The sequence below is a fragment of the Vigna radiata genome, unplaced genomic scaffold (genome assembly GCF_000741045.1).
Source record: "Vigna radiata var. radiata cultivar VC1973A unplaced genomic scaffold, Vradiata_ver6 scaffold_86, whole genome shotgun sequence".
In the NCBI taxonomy this organism is placed as follows: domain Eukaryota; kingdom Viridiplantae; phylum Streptophyta; class Magnoliopsida; order Fabales; family Fabaceae; genus Vigna; species Vigna radiata.
Genome location: NW_014543269.1, coordinates 167,337 through 180,350, shown reverse-complemented (window position 1 = coordinate 180,350; position 13,014 = coordinate 167,337). Strand labels below are relative to the sequence as shown.

At 31.4% G+C, this 13,014-nt stretch overlaps 1 protein-coding gene across 1 annotated transcript; it reads left to right on the top strand.

Annotated features, from left to right (window-relative positions):
* The first annotated feature begins 8,128 nt into the window (after positions 1–8,128).
* Positions 8,129–9,811, top strand: LOC106754247 (coumaroyl-CoA:anthocyanidin 3-O-glucoside-6''-O-coumaroyltransferase 1). The gene has a single exon (XM_014636249.2). It carries the CDS (start codon positions 8,165–8,167, stop codon positions 9,641–9,643), a length of 1,479 nt encoding a protein of 492 aa, XP_014491735.2. The 5' UTR covers positions 8,129–8,164; the 3' UTR covers positions 9,644–9,811.
* The last annotated feature ends 3,203 nt before the right edge of the window (positions 9,812–13,014 follow it).

The following is a 13,014-nucleotide window of genomic DNA, read 5'->3' as shown; positions in this document are numbered from 1 at the left end:
TCCATGTTTAGATATATGATTTCTTGTCTTTTGGTGTGTTTTTGGATGGTTCAATGGTCTGAGGTTCAAGAAAGTCATACATGGTTGCCCGATCTTGGTCCACTATGATGGTGTCCATGTACCTATAACAATAAAGTTAAGTATATATATTAAAAAGTAATAATTTGAATATTTAAAAAGTGAAAGACAATTAAAAAAATTACATGCACCATAGTTATATAACTGAAATGTTTAACATTCTTTTCCCACCAATGACCTTTAGTGCATCATTTAGAGTAATAGACAATGGCACATGACACTAGAGGTCAAATACTCTTAATTCCTAGTACAACTCTATCAGTCCTTTATTCAACCTATGTAAATTTTTCATCAATATGGCTAGAGGATCATCATCATCTTCTACTGCCTCATCAACTTCATAGCTCATATGTTTAGTCATTGGTTGTTTGTCAGGATGGTAGAACTAAAAGACACATTTATAGAAGTTAGGAATCATTTTTTTATAACTTGAAGATAAAAATACTAAGATTAACAATATAATATCGCTGGTGGGCCAAAATATGGCATGATCATAGCCTTAGGCCAAGCTATAAATGTGCCTAAGACCTTTCGTATGAATTGATTTCAGATGTTGGTACATGTGCTCGAGCGTGGGGGTCTCTCACTTCATCAATCGTGACCCACGCATGAGTGGGCAATATAGGAGCACCATGAATGGTTTGTCTTTGTACAATTTTTCATTCCACGACCACTACGTGTGGAGGATCCTCATCAACCAAAAGTCCATACTGACAAGTGTAATCAGTAGGATCTGTAATAGAGCATGAGCCTTTGGTGCTCACATGAGGTGCGATAGGATCTTCTATAAGGATGTCCTCCCTCTATTATTTGGACATCTGAATTTTTTCTTCAAGAAGCTTTTGATATGCTTTTTGTTGTTGGAAGTGCTCCATGACCTCACTCATGTTCTATTCCCTCTGGAGTTCCATTTGTTGCTTTAGGTTACTCAACTCCTTTTGACTCGCAGTCTCTCAATCTAATAGATCCTCCCACGGCACACACACGACCTCGGTGGTCTAGCCGGCCTATGGCTGCTGCTAGGATGTCTTCCCTACCTTGGCCCAAAAATGTGTCCTTAGTCTATTATTTAACCAACTCATCCTGCATGTCATAATGAAGTTGAATACATAAAAAAAATTGTTACATAAAATTGATATGAACTATGGTAATAGGTTAAAAGTGTCTAGATACAATTCTCTAGGATATAACTTGAGATGTCTAGGATGTCATCTAACCATTGGACTTAGTTTGTGCAGCCTTCCATAACTCATACCTAGCTGGTGGAGGTGCTAGGTTAGGTGACTCAAGACCTAAAGCCTCAGCTCTATTTTTTTTCATCTTTTGTTTTAATAATGCATAACCACCACATGAGAATATGTGTAGTGCCTCATTAAGCCCCACATCTCATGGACGGCTATTCGTTTTCCCTATGAAAAAAAAAATAATAAGCATAAATCACAAATTATTGTCTTGTATCACTATAACAAAATATTAAAAAACATATCTGCAAGTCCTCAGAAATTCTAGATGTTTTAAACTGCATTCATTCCTTCTCAGTTATTTTATATTTTGCACAAGGAGTATCATCCTGTCTAGGACCAAACACGTATAGACGTGAGAGTCTAGTCTAATAAACCCTTTATTAGACTGCAATTTGGAATAATATCTTCTTCCTTAACCTCTCAAAATTAACAATTTCAAAATTTTGTGTTGAAAACAAAACTAATGTTAACATCTATTAACGTCCTACGCGACTGGGCTTCGACATCCAGTTTGCTCAGACAAAGGGGTGGTTGGTAGCATTAACTACATAACAGATACAAACGAAGTTATTAACATCGAATTCCATGGGACTTCATCGTCAAACTGGTCAAGGGAAGGGTTTGACGTGGAATATTGGATGTATTTGACATTAATGTGCTCAGGAAAATCACTTGAAAACGATAATAGTTGTGCAGTTATCCATGAAGTTTAACTCCTGGGTTGACGTCGAATGCGGCTGGGCTTTGACGTCAATCTGAATAGGGCAATTAGTAGCCATTATTATTATTGTTACCCATGGGGTTTAACTGTTGGGTTCACCTCAAATGTGAATGGGCTTTAACGTCAATTTTGGTCAGTTAATAGGGGCACTTAGTAGCCATAATTACTATTGTTACCATGGATTTTTTAACTGTTGGGTTGACGTCTAATAGGTATGGGATTCGACGTCTATGATTCGTCTATAAATATCACACACATAACTTAGGTTCTTACATAACTGTTTCCCTGTTGAACATATTATGATCCATCTTTGTGTTTTCTTGTAAATTTTTCTTTCCTTAGATTTCAGAGCATTTCTCTTCTTTAAATTATAATTTTCTAACTTGAATTTCAAAGTGTGCATTCAGCTTTAGTACATATGAAGGTGCACTTTAAAATTCAAGTCACATATGTTTTTTAGAGAACAAAAATGTTATGATATCTTACTGAAAGGGAAGTTTTCAGGAAATTGAAACATGATTCACAATATGTTTAATGCTAAAAGAATTTTAAGAACTAAAACAAAGCTCTAATATAGTGTCCCTCTTCATCATATTTGTATTGATTCATTTTTTAATTTGTCTTGAAGTTTTTTTCTACCGTTAGATCTTAGAGCTAACTGATTTATTTATGTGGAAACATCTTCAAGAAATTTTAGTTGATGAATCAATATACCAATTTCACGGCGGTCTTGTTTTTAATTCGAAGACAACCTGGTCAGGGGAAAGGGTAGTTGGGAGCTTTAATGATTGTTGTTGTTACCAACGAAGGGTTTGACGTCGAGTTGCATGGGGTTTCGAAGTCAAACCGATTAGGGGAAAGGGTAGTTGGGAGCCTTAATGACTATTGTTGTTACCAACGAAGGGTTTAATGTCAAATTCCATGGGGCTTCGACATCAAACTGGTCAGGGGGGGAGGGAATTGAGAGCCTAAATGATTGTTGTTGTTACCAACGAAGGGTTTTTCTACAAATACCACGCATATGACTTACCTTTGTTCAGAATTGTTTCTCTATTAAACATATTAGAATCCATTTGTATGTTTTCTTTAAGATTTTTCTTTCCATCAGATTTTAGAGCATTTCTTTTCTTTAAATTTCAATTTACCCTCTTGAATTTGAAAGTGCTCATTCATCTTATGGGCCTATCTATATAAAGGTCATGAAATGTTACTGAAAGAAAACTCTTCAGAAAACTCAAACCATGGTTCACAATATGTATAATGGTGAAACAATTTTAAGAAATATATATCACTATCATTGCATAATTTGATCTAATACAGTCTAAATGTTTAACTTATTTGGATGATTTACTTTTTAAGTTTTGTTCTAGTTGTTTTTTACAATCAGATTTCAGAGCAAACTGGTTTATTTTGTAAAAAACAACTTGAGCAAACTTAAAAAAAGAATCATCCAAATATACCAAAGGACGTCAGGATATCATAAAATCTAACACCCAAATATTTCAAAAAGAAATTTGTTTTTACAAAACGTAGGTTCATAAATGAAAACAAAACAAAAAAAAAAATACATTATAACAAAACATAGGCAAAAAATGAAAACCAAATCAGCAAAAGAACTACAGGTTATGTAAAATGGAGTAGGATTTTGAAATCCATAATTGTTAACTTTTTGCTCTGGGTTTCTATCATACCTTCAAGCTTCACAAAAACATTTCATAACGACGCTAAATCAAAGACAAAGAAATGCCTTGCTTTTATGGACTTGAAGGAGTTGATAGAAACCAAATACAAAAATTTATCAAAATGAATTTAATTATAAGAAAGCTCTGTAGGAAGCAAAAGTATGGTGAATGGAGGTGTAGGGTTTTCAAAGGATCCAAAACTATATTTAAAGTGAAACTGCAGGAAAGCAAAGGATCGTTTAGTATTCACTTATTTTGGTTTGGATATATGTTGTTGCCTAAGTGGACGTTATATGTTTATTAATTAGGTCACTGTTTAACGTCAAGCATGTTTTTGGTGAGACATCATTTGGTTTTAGACGTCGTATGGATGGTATAAACGACGTTGAACGTGTGAATTTATTTACAACAAGGAATGCATAACATTATACGTTGTTTTTGTATTAATGATTATATAAAAGTTAAATGATAATTTATATCTTTATTATTTTGGATTCTAGTTTGCTTTTAAGATGATTTTAGATTCTATTTGTCTATTTAAAATATAAATTAAGATGAATATGTTTAATTAAATTTTGAAATTTTTATTTGTATAAGAATATATCATTTAGTGTTTATGTGTGAAATCTATGGATCTAATAATATGATAAGTAGAATTAGTATCTACAGGTATTGTTATTATAAATAAGTGCATGTGTTTTCAAAAAAATTATATGATAAAAGAAATAATAGATTTATAATTATAAAAGTAATTGTAAACAATTTTTATAATAAAAAATATTTATTTTTTAGATATTTTTTATTATAAATAGCTATTTTAGTTTTAAAAATGATTAAGTAAACAAACAGTTAAATTTTAAAAAAATGATAAAATAATTATTTTAACTTAAAACACTACGTTGTGAATTATACTTAAATTGGTTATTAACATAAAGTTTCAGTTAACAAATAATGTCTAAGATTATGACTAACAAAATAATTAACGTCTAAATTGCACGATAATTCCTTTATTAACCAAAACTTTATGTTAAGTGATCAATTTAGGAAATAATTCACAATCTAATTATAATTTTTCATTTATAATAAAAATTATTTTAAATACCAATAATTTTTAAAAACTTATCTAATTTGATCTTTGCAACTAATTATTTTTTCTCTTTAAAATTGGTTGTTAATTAAATATTATTTTATAGTAAAAGTATTTATTAAACGTAAAATTGGAACTCGTGTAATGGTATATATATAAGGTTTGTTAACTTATGTAAGTTTTTTTTAGTTGGTACATTTTAAAAAAGTGTACCAAGTTTTAGTAGACAAAAAAATCTCATTCATAAAAAAAGACATATTTTAAACACAGGGGTATTTTAATAATTTTTATCTTTAATTTAAAATAAAAAAATAAAAAAAAATCAGAAACAGTCACCTAATCGTAACTTACCTTCTTCATTTATCAAATTTGTTTATCTCTCATCTCTATCCTTTCTTACCCACACACAACAACCCGCGACATCCGAAGATGATGAAACATCTCTAAAACACACTCTAGGTCAATTATCAATTCCTTCAGATGTCATTATGCTTGTGAAAATTTAATGAAAAGTCCAACTTAAAAATATAATAAAATGAAATAAACATGAATAATGATTTTTCACACCAGTGATTATTCTTCACCTTACAAATCAACATGATTTTAACTCAAAGCATAAAAATTATTTTGTTATTCAAATGTTAAGCAAAGCCAACAAAGGAAGTCACCAAACAAAGGAGGCCACATAATAGTTAAAGTATAAAACCTCCCTGAATATAAACTACCGCTCTTAAAATTTAAAAACGAAATTTAATAATAATAACAATAAGGGAAAAGATATAAAACAGCCCTCCAATCAAAATCAACATCAACATCATTAATTATTTTGTTATTAAAGTGGAAATAGTCTAAGAGATATGGATTACGATTATGGAAATGAAAGTTTTGGGCCAAGTTCTTCATTATAACAAAACGCCGACAATCAGCAAAAAAAGGTTTTAAGTGGTTCTTTGCTACCTGATAATTTTCTTTTTCCCAAAAAGTTTGTCACTGACGGAGACAAGTAATTTTTCATTTTTACATCAATTGTTTGCAGCTTCATTAATTTTCTTCCCCATTTTCTTCTAGACCTATTAATAGAACTTCTCATTCTCAATCTCTTTCTTGGAAATGATGATTTTTTTTTCAAAAGGATATATAAGCAAACTGAATTGTCCAAAATATGTAGCTACTACACATGTTGCACAATGTCTGTGACACTTTGTTTTGTACTTATCTTTTATCACTTTTATGTTTTGGATTTGTTTAACATAATATGCAGTTGCACTGGTATCATTAGGAAATGAAACATAATTACTAATAATTTCTGAAAATTTGATATATGCTGAAAGCTTGGTTTTACTTATCTAAGATCGAGAGAATTGTGATATTTTATTTTTCTAGTAAACATTATTATTACTTTACTATTGCTGCATATTTGGTTTGCATTCATCAATTATGTTGTTATTAAAGTGACAAACAAATAAAGAAACAGAGCAAGAGATTGTGGTGTCACAAGTTACTCTGTGCGGGTGCGAGAGAGGATGGAGATGGGAGAAAAACAAATTGAATAAGTGAGAAAAGTGAATTATGATTAGTTGAGTGTTTCTTATTTTTCTTATTTTTTTATTTTAAATTAAATATGAAAATTATTAAAATACTCTCGTATTTAAAGTATGTCTTTATTTTATGAATGAAGATTTTTTGGTCTACTAAAAGTTAATAGACTTTACTAAAATGTACTAACTAAAAAAAACTTATAGCAAACTCATATATATATATATGAATTATTTTTACATAATAGCAATTTAAAATTTGAATGATAGGTAAATTTATGATAGTTGAAATAATATTTATTTTTCTGAAACTTAATAATAAGTTAAATGAGCTTAGTTGCTCCACCGTATCATTAACTCGTAATAGGTCGAGTTAAATAATGTGTTTTACCAACTCTATTTTATTACATAAACTATTGAATCATCATAAAAACATAATGTAATTATATTTACTCTACCGAGTTGTTAATAAAATTACAAAAGTGTCTGTAAATATTGTTCTACATATTTAGGTGTGGAAATTTCTTCATATATTTTTATTTTATAGATGATAATTATTTTAATACAGATAAAAATAGATAGTGTGAGACGAAGAAAATTCATAATAGACTCCACACTAGCATACAAATAAGATGACTTGGACTGAGTCATTGTATCTTCCGGAAATTCCATAGTATCTTCTCATGGGTCCCACCCCAATGCGTAAAACACTTATTCAAGAATTTTACATGTCAAAATCTATGTTAATTATATTTATTTTATAATAAAAACAAATATATGTTTTAATCATTAACGTGAATCGGTACAAAGAATACTATATAGCGTTTTTAAACAATTAAAAAAAATTAGTGTACGAATAAGAAAATAACAAGAAAAAAATTTCACAATACTTGGAAAGGTTACAGCGTGATTTCCACTAGAAAGAATAAAAAAAACACTTTTCATAATAAAAAACTAGGGAAAATGCCAAATAAAATTTCCTTTCTTACTTGGAATCCAAATATGAGCTTAAATTTTCCTCACAAAAACGTGAAAATGGACTCCACGCATTTCTCAATCTTACACTAAATTAGCTTTTGGAAAAACAATCTTGACAAGGAAAGATAACTTCATATCAATCACAATAGACATACGAAACATAGAGGAAGCAACAGGAATATGATTTTTTTAGTGAAGTTATTAAATTTCATGATTATTGAAGATTGTTAAGGAACGATGGAAATAAATTAGTAAACTTCCATATGATAAATTAAGATGTAGTTAGACTAGGCAACATTTGCATTTATAAATTATAAATTATTGTTCTATTTTACGAGTTCTTTAGTGCGAATAATTTAATTGATTTTAACCTTTGACTAAATATTATATGCTTTTTAGTGGTTGTTATCAATCATTCAAACACTTTATATCTGCTCTTAAAGCTGTTACATTGTTTTTAAATCACTTTTCCAATATTAAAACAGAAACTACACTCTTTCTACTCATATTTTCTCCAACTCTATCTTATTCCTTTATGTCTCAAACCAAGTCAAAATATAAAAATACAACCTCATAATGTCATTGCGTGACATATAAGTTCCAAACACTTAAGCCACTTTGAATCCTTCAAATACGTAATTGATGGATGCGCTCAATTTTAGTATATTATTATTAATTATTAATATAAAGAATTTTATCATAACCATATGCTCCGATTATTTTCTTTAACTTTTATGATATATTATGTTAATTTTATTTATTAAAAAAATATAGAGGGAGTAGAGTGGAGCACTACTTTTAGGTTCTATATATAAGTAAGTATCATATTAGCGACATGTATGTCATCATCAATCCATCTCCAAAATAGATTTTTTTTTTTCAATTTTTGTGACAAACAAATGGCAGAAGTTAGAACACATAAACTTGTTGAGAAATGTGATGTTGCTCGAGCATCACTTCCTAGTTCTACAACAAGAACAACCTCGTCTCTTCCCCTCTCATTCCTTGACTTGCCTTTAGCTGGTCCTGTTTATGTCAAACGCCAATTCTTCTATCAGTTTCCCCACTCCACACACCATTTTTGTGAAACTACACTCCCCACTCTCAAGCACTCTCTCTCTCTTATCCTTCAACACTTCTTTCCTCTAGCTGGAAATCTCCTTTGTCCTCCACCACCCCACAAGCCTTTCATTCGCTGCACTGATCATGACACTGTCCCTTTAACCATCATTCAATCCAAATCTGATTTCATTCATCTCTCATCCAACCACCCTAAGAGTCTCCAAGAATTGAATCACCTGAATCCCGAGTTGACATTCGCAACCATGCACGATGACACGTTCATTTTCCCACTAGTCGCATTACAAGCCACGGTGTTCGAAAGCCATGGCCTTTGCATCGCCATCACGTACTGTCATGTGATGGATGGTAAGTGTTGCAATCATTTCATGAAGTCTTGGTCTTCCCTTTGTCAAAGTGGTGGAGTTGACTTGACACTTGTAGAGAATTCACCACCGTGCTTCGATAGGGAAGTATTGAGGGACCCCAGAGGAGGAATCGAGGACATTTTTTTGAGAGACTATTTTGAAGAGAGATCAACTTGGAAGGACAAGCTCATTGATCAAACTCCTAAACATGAGGAGTATTATAAGGCGACGATTGTTTTTGGGAGAGATGACATTGAGGGCTTAAAAAGATGGGTTCTGGCACAGTGGAAGAAAAATGACGAGTTTAACTCCCCGCAATATTTGTCAAAATTTGTGGTTGTTTGTGCTCTTGTGTGGACTAGCTTGGTTAAAACAAGATGCAAAGATGATGATGATGATGATGAAGATGTAAAAGAAGAATACTTTCGTTTCGCTGTAGATTGCAGAGGTCGCCTTGGTTATCCTATGCCAGAAGCATACTTTGGAAACTGCTTAGCGCTGTGTTATGCCATGCTTAAGAGAAATGAGCTTAAGGGAGAGGATGGTTTTGTAAATGCGGTGAAGGTAATTGAAAAGACAGCGAGTGATATGAAAAGTGAGCCTTTTAAAGAAGCAGAACATTGGAGGAGTTTGTTTGTGAAAACGTTTGTGTTGGGAACTCCGTTGCTAGTTACTGGGTCACCTAACTTCGAAGTTTACGAGACTGATTTTGGATTTGGAAGGCCTACCAAAGTTGAAATGGTACATTCCTTCAAGTGCATGTCTCTAGCCGAAAGTAGAGATGAGGAAGGAGGACTTGAGGTTGGTTTGGTGTGTAAGAGTGAGGAGTTTGAATATTTATTTTATGTCATTCAACAAGGAATACAAACTACAAAATCCTCGGTGTGTTAATTACTGAGATATTTAAATAAATAAAAAACAAAGTAAGATCCAAGATTAATTTTGTGTTAAGTTAACATGGTTGACTTTAACTTCCTCCAGTCTAATGGTTTGAATTTCTGTTTTTGCAACTTGGTTGTTTAGTTCCAATGGGTGATTTTTAACACCATTATTGGCTAAAATAATTAGGTCTATCAACATAATGTTATACCATATACTTTTAATTAGCCAATTAGTCTTTATATTTATTCACACTTTACATTTTAGCCCTGTACTTAAATAAATTATGTTTTAATTTTAATATGACCAATTTTTATCTTTTAATTGACATGGTTCATGTCACATTTGGCATGTTTCAATTGGTGAGTTTGACAATTTAATTATTGATTTTAATTTATACAATACAGTTTTTCAAACTGTCTTTTCCTTTCAATACCTACACACCCAACTTTTCCATGTTTTAGTGGTGATTATGAATTGAAAAATAACCTTGTTAACTTTTACCTGTTCTAATATTATTGATTGTGATTATGGGTTTAACGAGGAATTCAATAAGACAGTTAAATCATATGATAGGTGGCATTGTTTATTAGAGACCATTTAGTAGTGATATAAGACTAAGGTTTAATATCTTGGTACCTATTTTCGTCATTTGAAATGTTCCTAAATTTTTTAAAATAATCAATTTAGTCTTAAATTTTGTAATTTACATTCAATTAAGTCTTTTTTGTAAACATTGTTTAAATCATTAACGGTCAAATGTCCAGCAGTGCAATTCATGAATGAAATGTCACTTATTAGTTGATGTGGACTTTTTAAGAGGTAATGAGGTGAATTTATTATTTTTTAAAGTGTATTTTTGATATTAGGCCGTTGTGAGCTCGCCCAAGGCCGTCGTCGCACAACAACCACTGCCATCATCATCGCACCATTAGGACACCATCAAACTGAATCATCTTCGTGCCAGAGAAACCAGGGTCGCCATCATCATCGCGCACCACGCTCATCACCATCAACACACAAGCTTCTTCATCCAACAACCATGGAAGTTTGGTTCTCCATTTAGAACTGCAACAAACCCAACAACCACAATCATTCGCAAGAACGCGAGCCGCTTTCACCAGGCCATAAGCCGCCGTAAACACCACCCTTGCACCACCCAAATCGTCGTCGCGCCGCTGCATTCTTCTTCTCCATCATCGTCCAACTCCATTGTCTCGCATAATCATTCGCGCGCCTTGCCACTACCTGCAAATCAAAGAAACAACAAGAACCAGAAAACCTATATTCATCTTTGCCTCGCGACATTCCTTCACTTTTGCACCACCATGAGTTTTTTCTCCACCAACCTTGCACTTGCAGAGAAATAGAAACCTAGTCACGAGTTCCTCCTTCAACCAAGTGAAGTGTCGTTGTCAACGTAGAGAAAGTCTTCCTTCAGCAACAGTGCAGCACAAGAGCTCCCTTTCCCCAATTTGCTGAAACCCTAATTACTTTTGGGTGGAGAAGGGAATTGAGATGTGGCAGTACATTATTGGTCACATTAAATAAATGGAAAAAATAATAAATCCACCTAAATACGCCTTAAATAGTCAACGCCAGCCAGTGAATGACATTTCATTCACTGATTCCACTGTTGGACATTTAGTCGTTAACGATTTAAACGGCGTTTGCAGAAAATGACTTAATTGACGTAAATTACAAAGTTTAGGACTACATTAAACATTTTAAAAAAATTAGGACCATTTCAAGCAAAGATGACGAAAATAGGGACCAATAATGGTATTAAGCCTGAGACTAATTAAATTATAATGCATTCTACTGAGATTGTTTATAACAATTTTTTCGTTATACAAATTTTTCTTTTTTCATTACCTTAGGATCTATAATTTGATTCACTCATTTTAAACAGACGTTTGTTTGTATGTTTATTAAAAGAAATTTAGAAATTGAAGAAAAAAATAATAAATATTTTTAAGTTTATCATTTAGTTTTTTTTAGTAAAATCAACCTTAAAAATAATGTATAGATTAGTTAATATGTGTATAGAAATATAAATAGTAGACTTTATAAAAATACAAAGGATATAACATGTGCAAAAATATAATAGACTTTCTAAAAGTATAAAGGATATGCATACATATGTAGAGTTAACTTGCTAAAAATACAAATCAGTGCTAAAACCGTCTAATCAATGCATTTACAAACTCATTCAATATATGTTGTTAAACTCGTCTCATTAGTATATGGACACACTCGTCTAATTGATATATAGACAAAATCGTGTAACATATACTGCAAAACTTGTTTAATCATAAAACGGATAGATTCGATTATCTCATATGTGTATAAACAGACTCATCTAACATATATTGATAGACTAGTCTAATTAGTATATGGACAAACTCGTTTAATGTGTGATGCAAGACTCATCTGATTAGTGTGTGGACATACTCGTTTAATATGTATTCTTAAACTCATATAATCAGTATATGGAATGCCTCATCTAATATTTTTTTCTATATTCATCCAATCAGTATATGGACAAATTCGTCTAATATGTATTGATAAACCCGTGTATTGTTTTTTACTATACTCATCTAATTAATGTATGAACAGACTCATCTGACGTATATTTCAAGATTCATTTAATTAGTAAATGAACAAACTTATCTAATTAATAGACTCTTTTAATTTATGTGTGTAAAGACTTGTCTAATGTATATTACTAAAATCGTCTAATCAATATATGAATTATTTGTCTAATCTATATTTGTTGAGATTATTGATAAGGGAAGCACTGGTTTAGCTGAACCTTAATCTCACAGTGCTCTAGTTACTCTGGTTTTTTATGATGACAACACATTATTAATAAAAACATGTATTGTTATGTGTTACATATTCTATTCTTTATTATGGAAGATATCTTATTGAACATGTTTGTGTTGATTCTGATATATGAATGCACAATCACTGATCTGATCTTATATCTGATACATCATTTATGATTGCATTGCATATGCTTTTGAAGAGAAAACCACATGCACTTTGATGAACTTATATTATGTGGCATAACTGCAAGTTTTAAGTCGTCTTCATTATAAAGTAAGTCTATTAAAACCCATGACTATGCACAGATTTTCAAAAGTAGTGTTGTGTGTGATTTTGCATTGAAAATATTTTCAAACTAAGTTGAAGTGTCTAAGTCGACTACATGCGTAGTGGATCCGACTTAGTTAGTTATCTTGATTTCAAATTTTGTTAATGCTTGTGTACAGTAACGACTATATTTCAAATGTCTATTAAAGAATTAATCATAGTCAACTGTATTAAATGTAAAATTAATTTGGTTGTTATGATTGCTGTAAATTTGCTTAATTGTT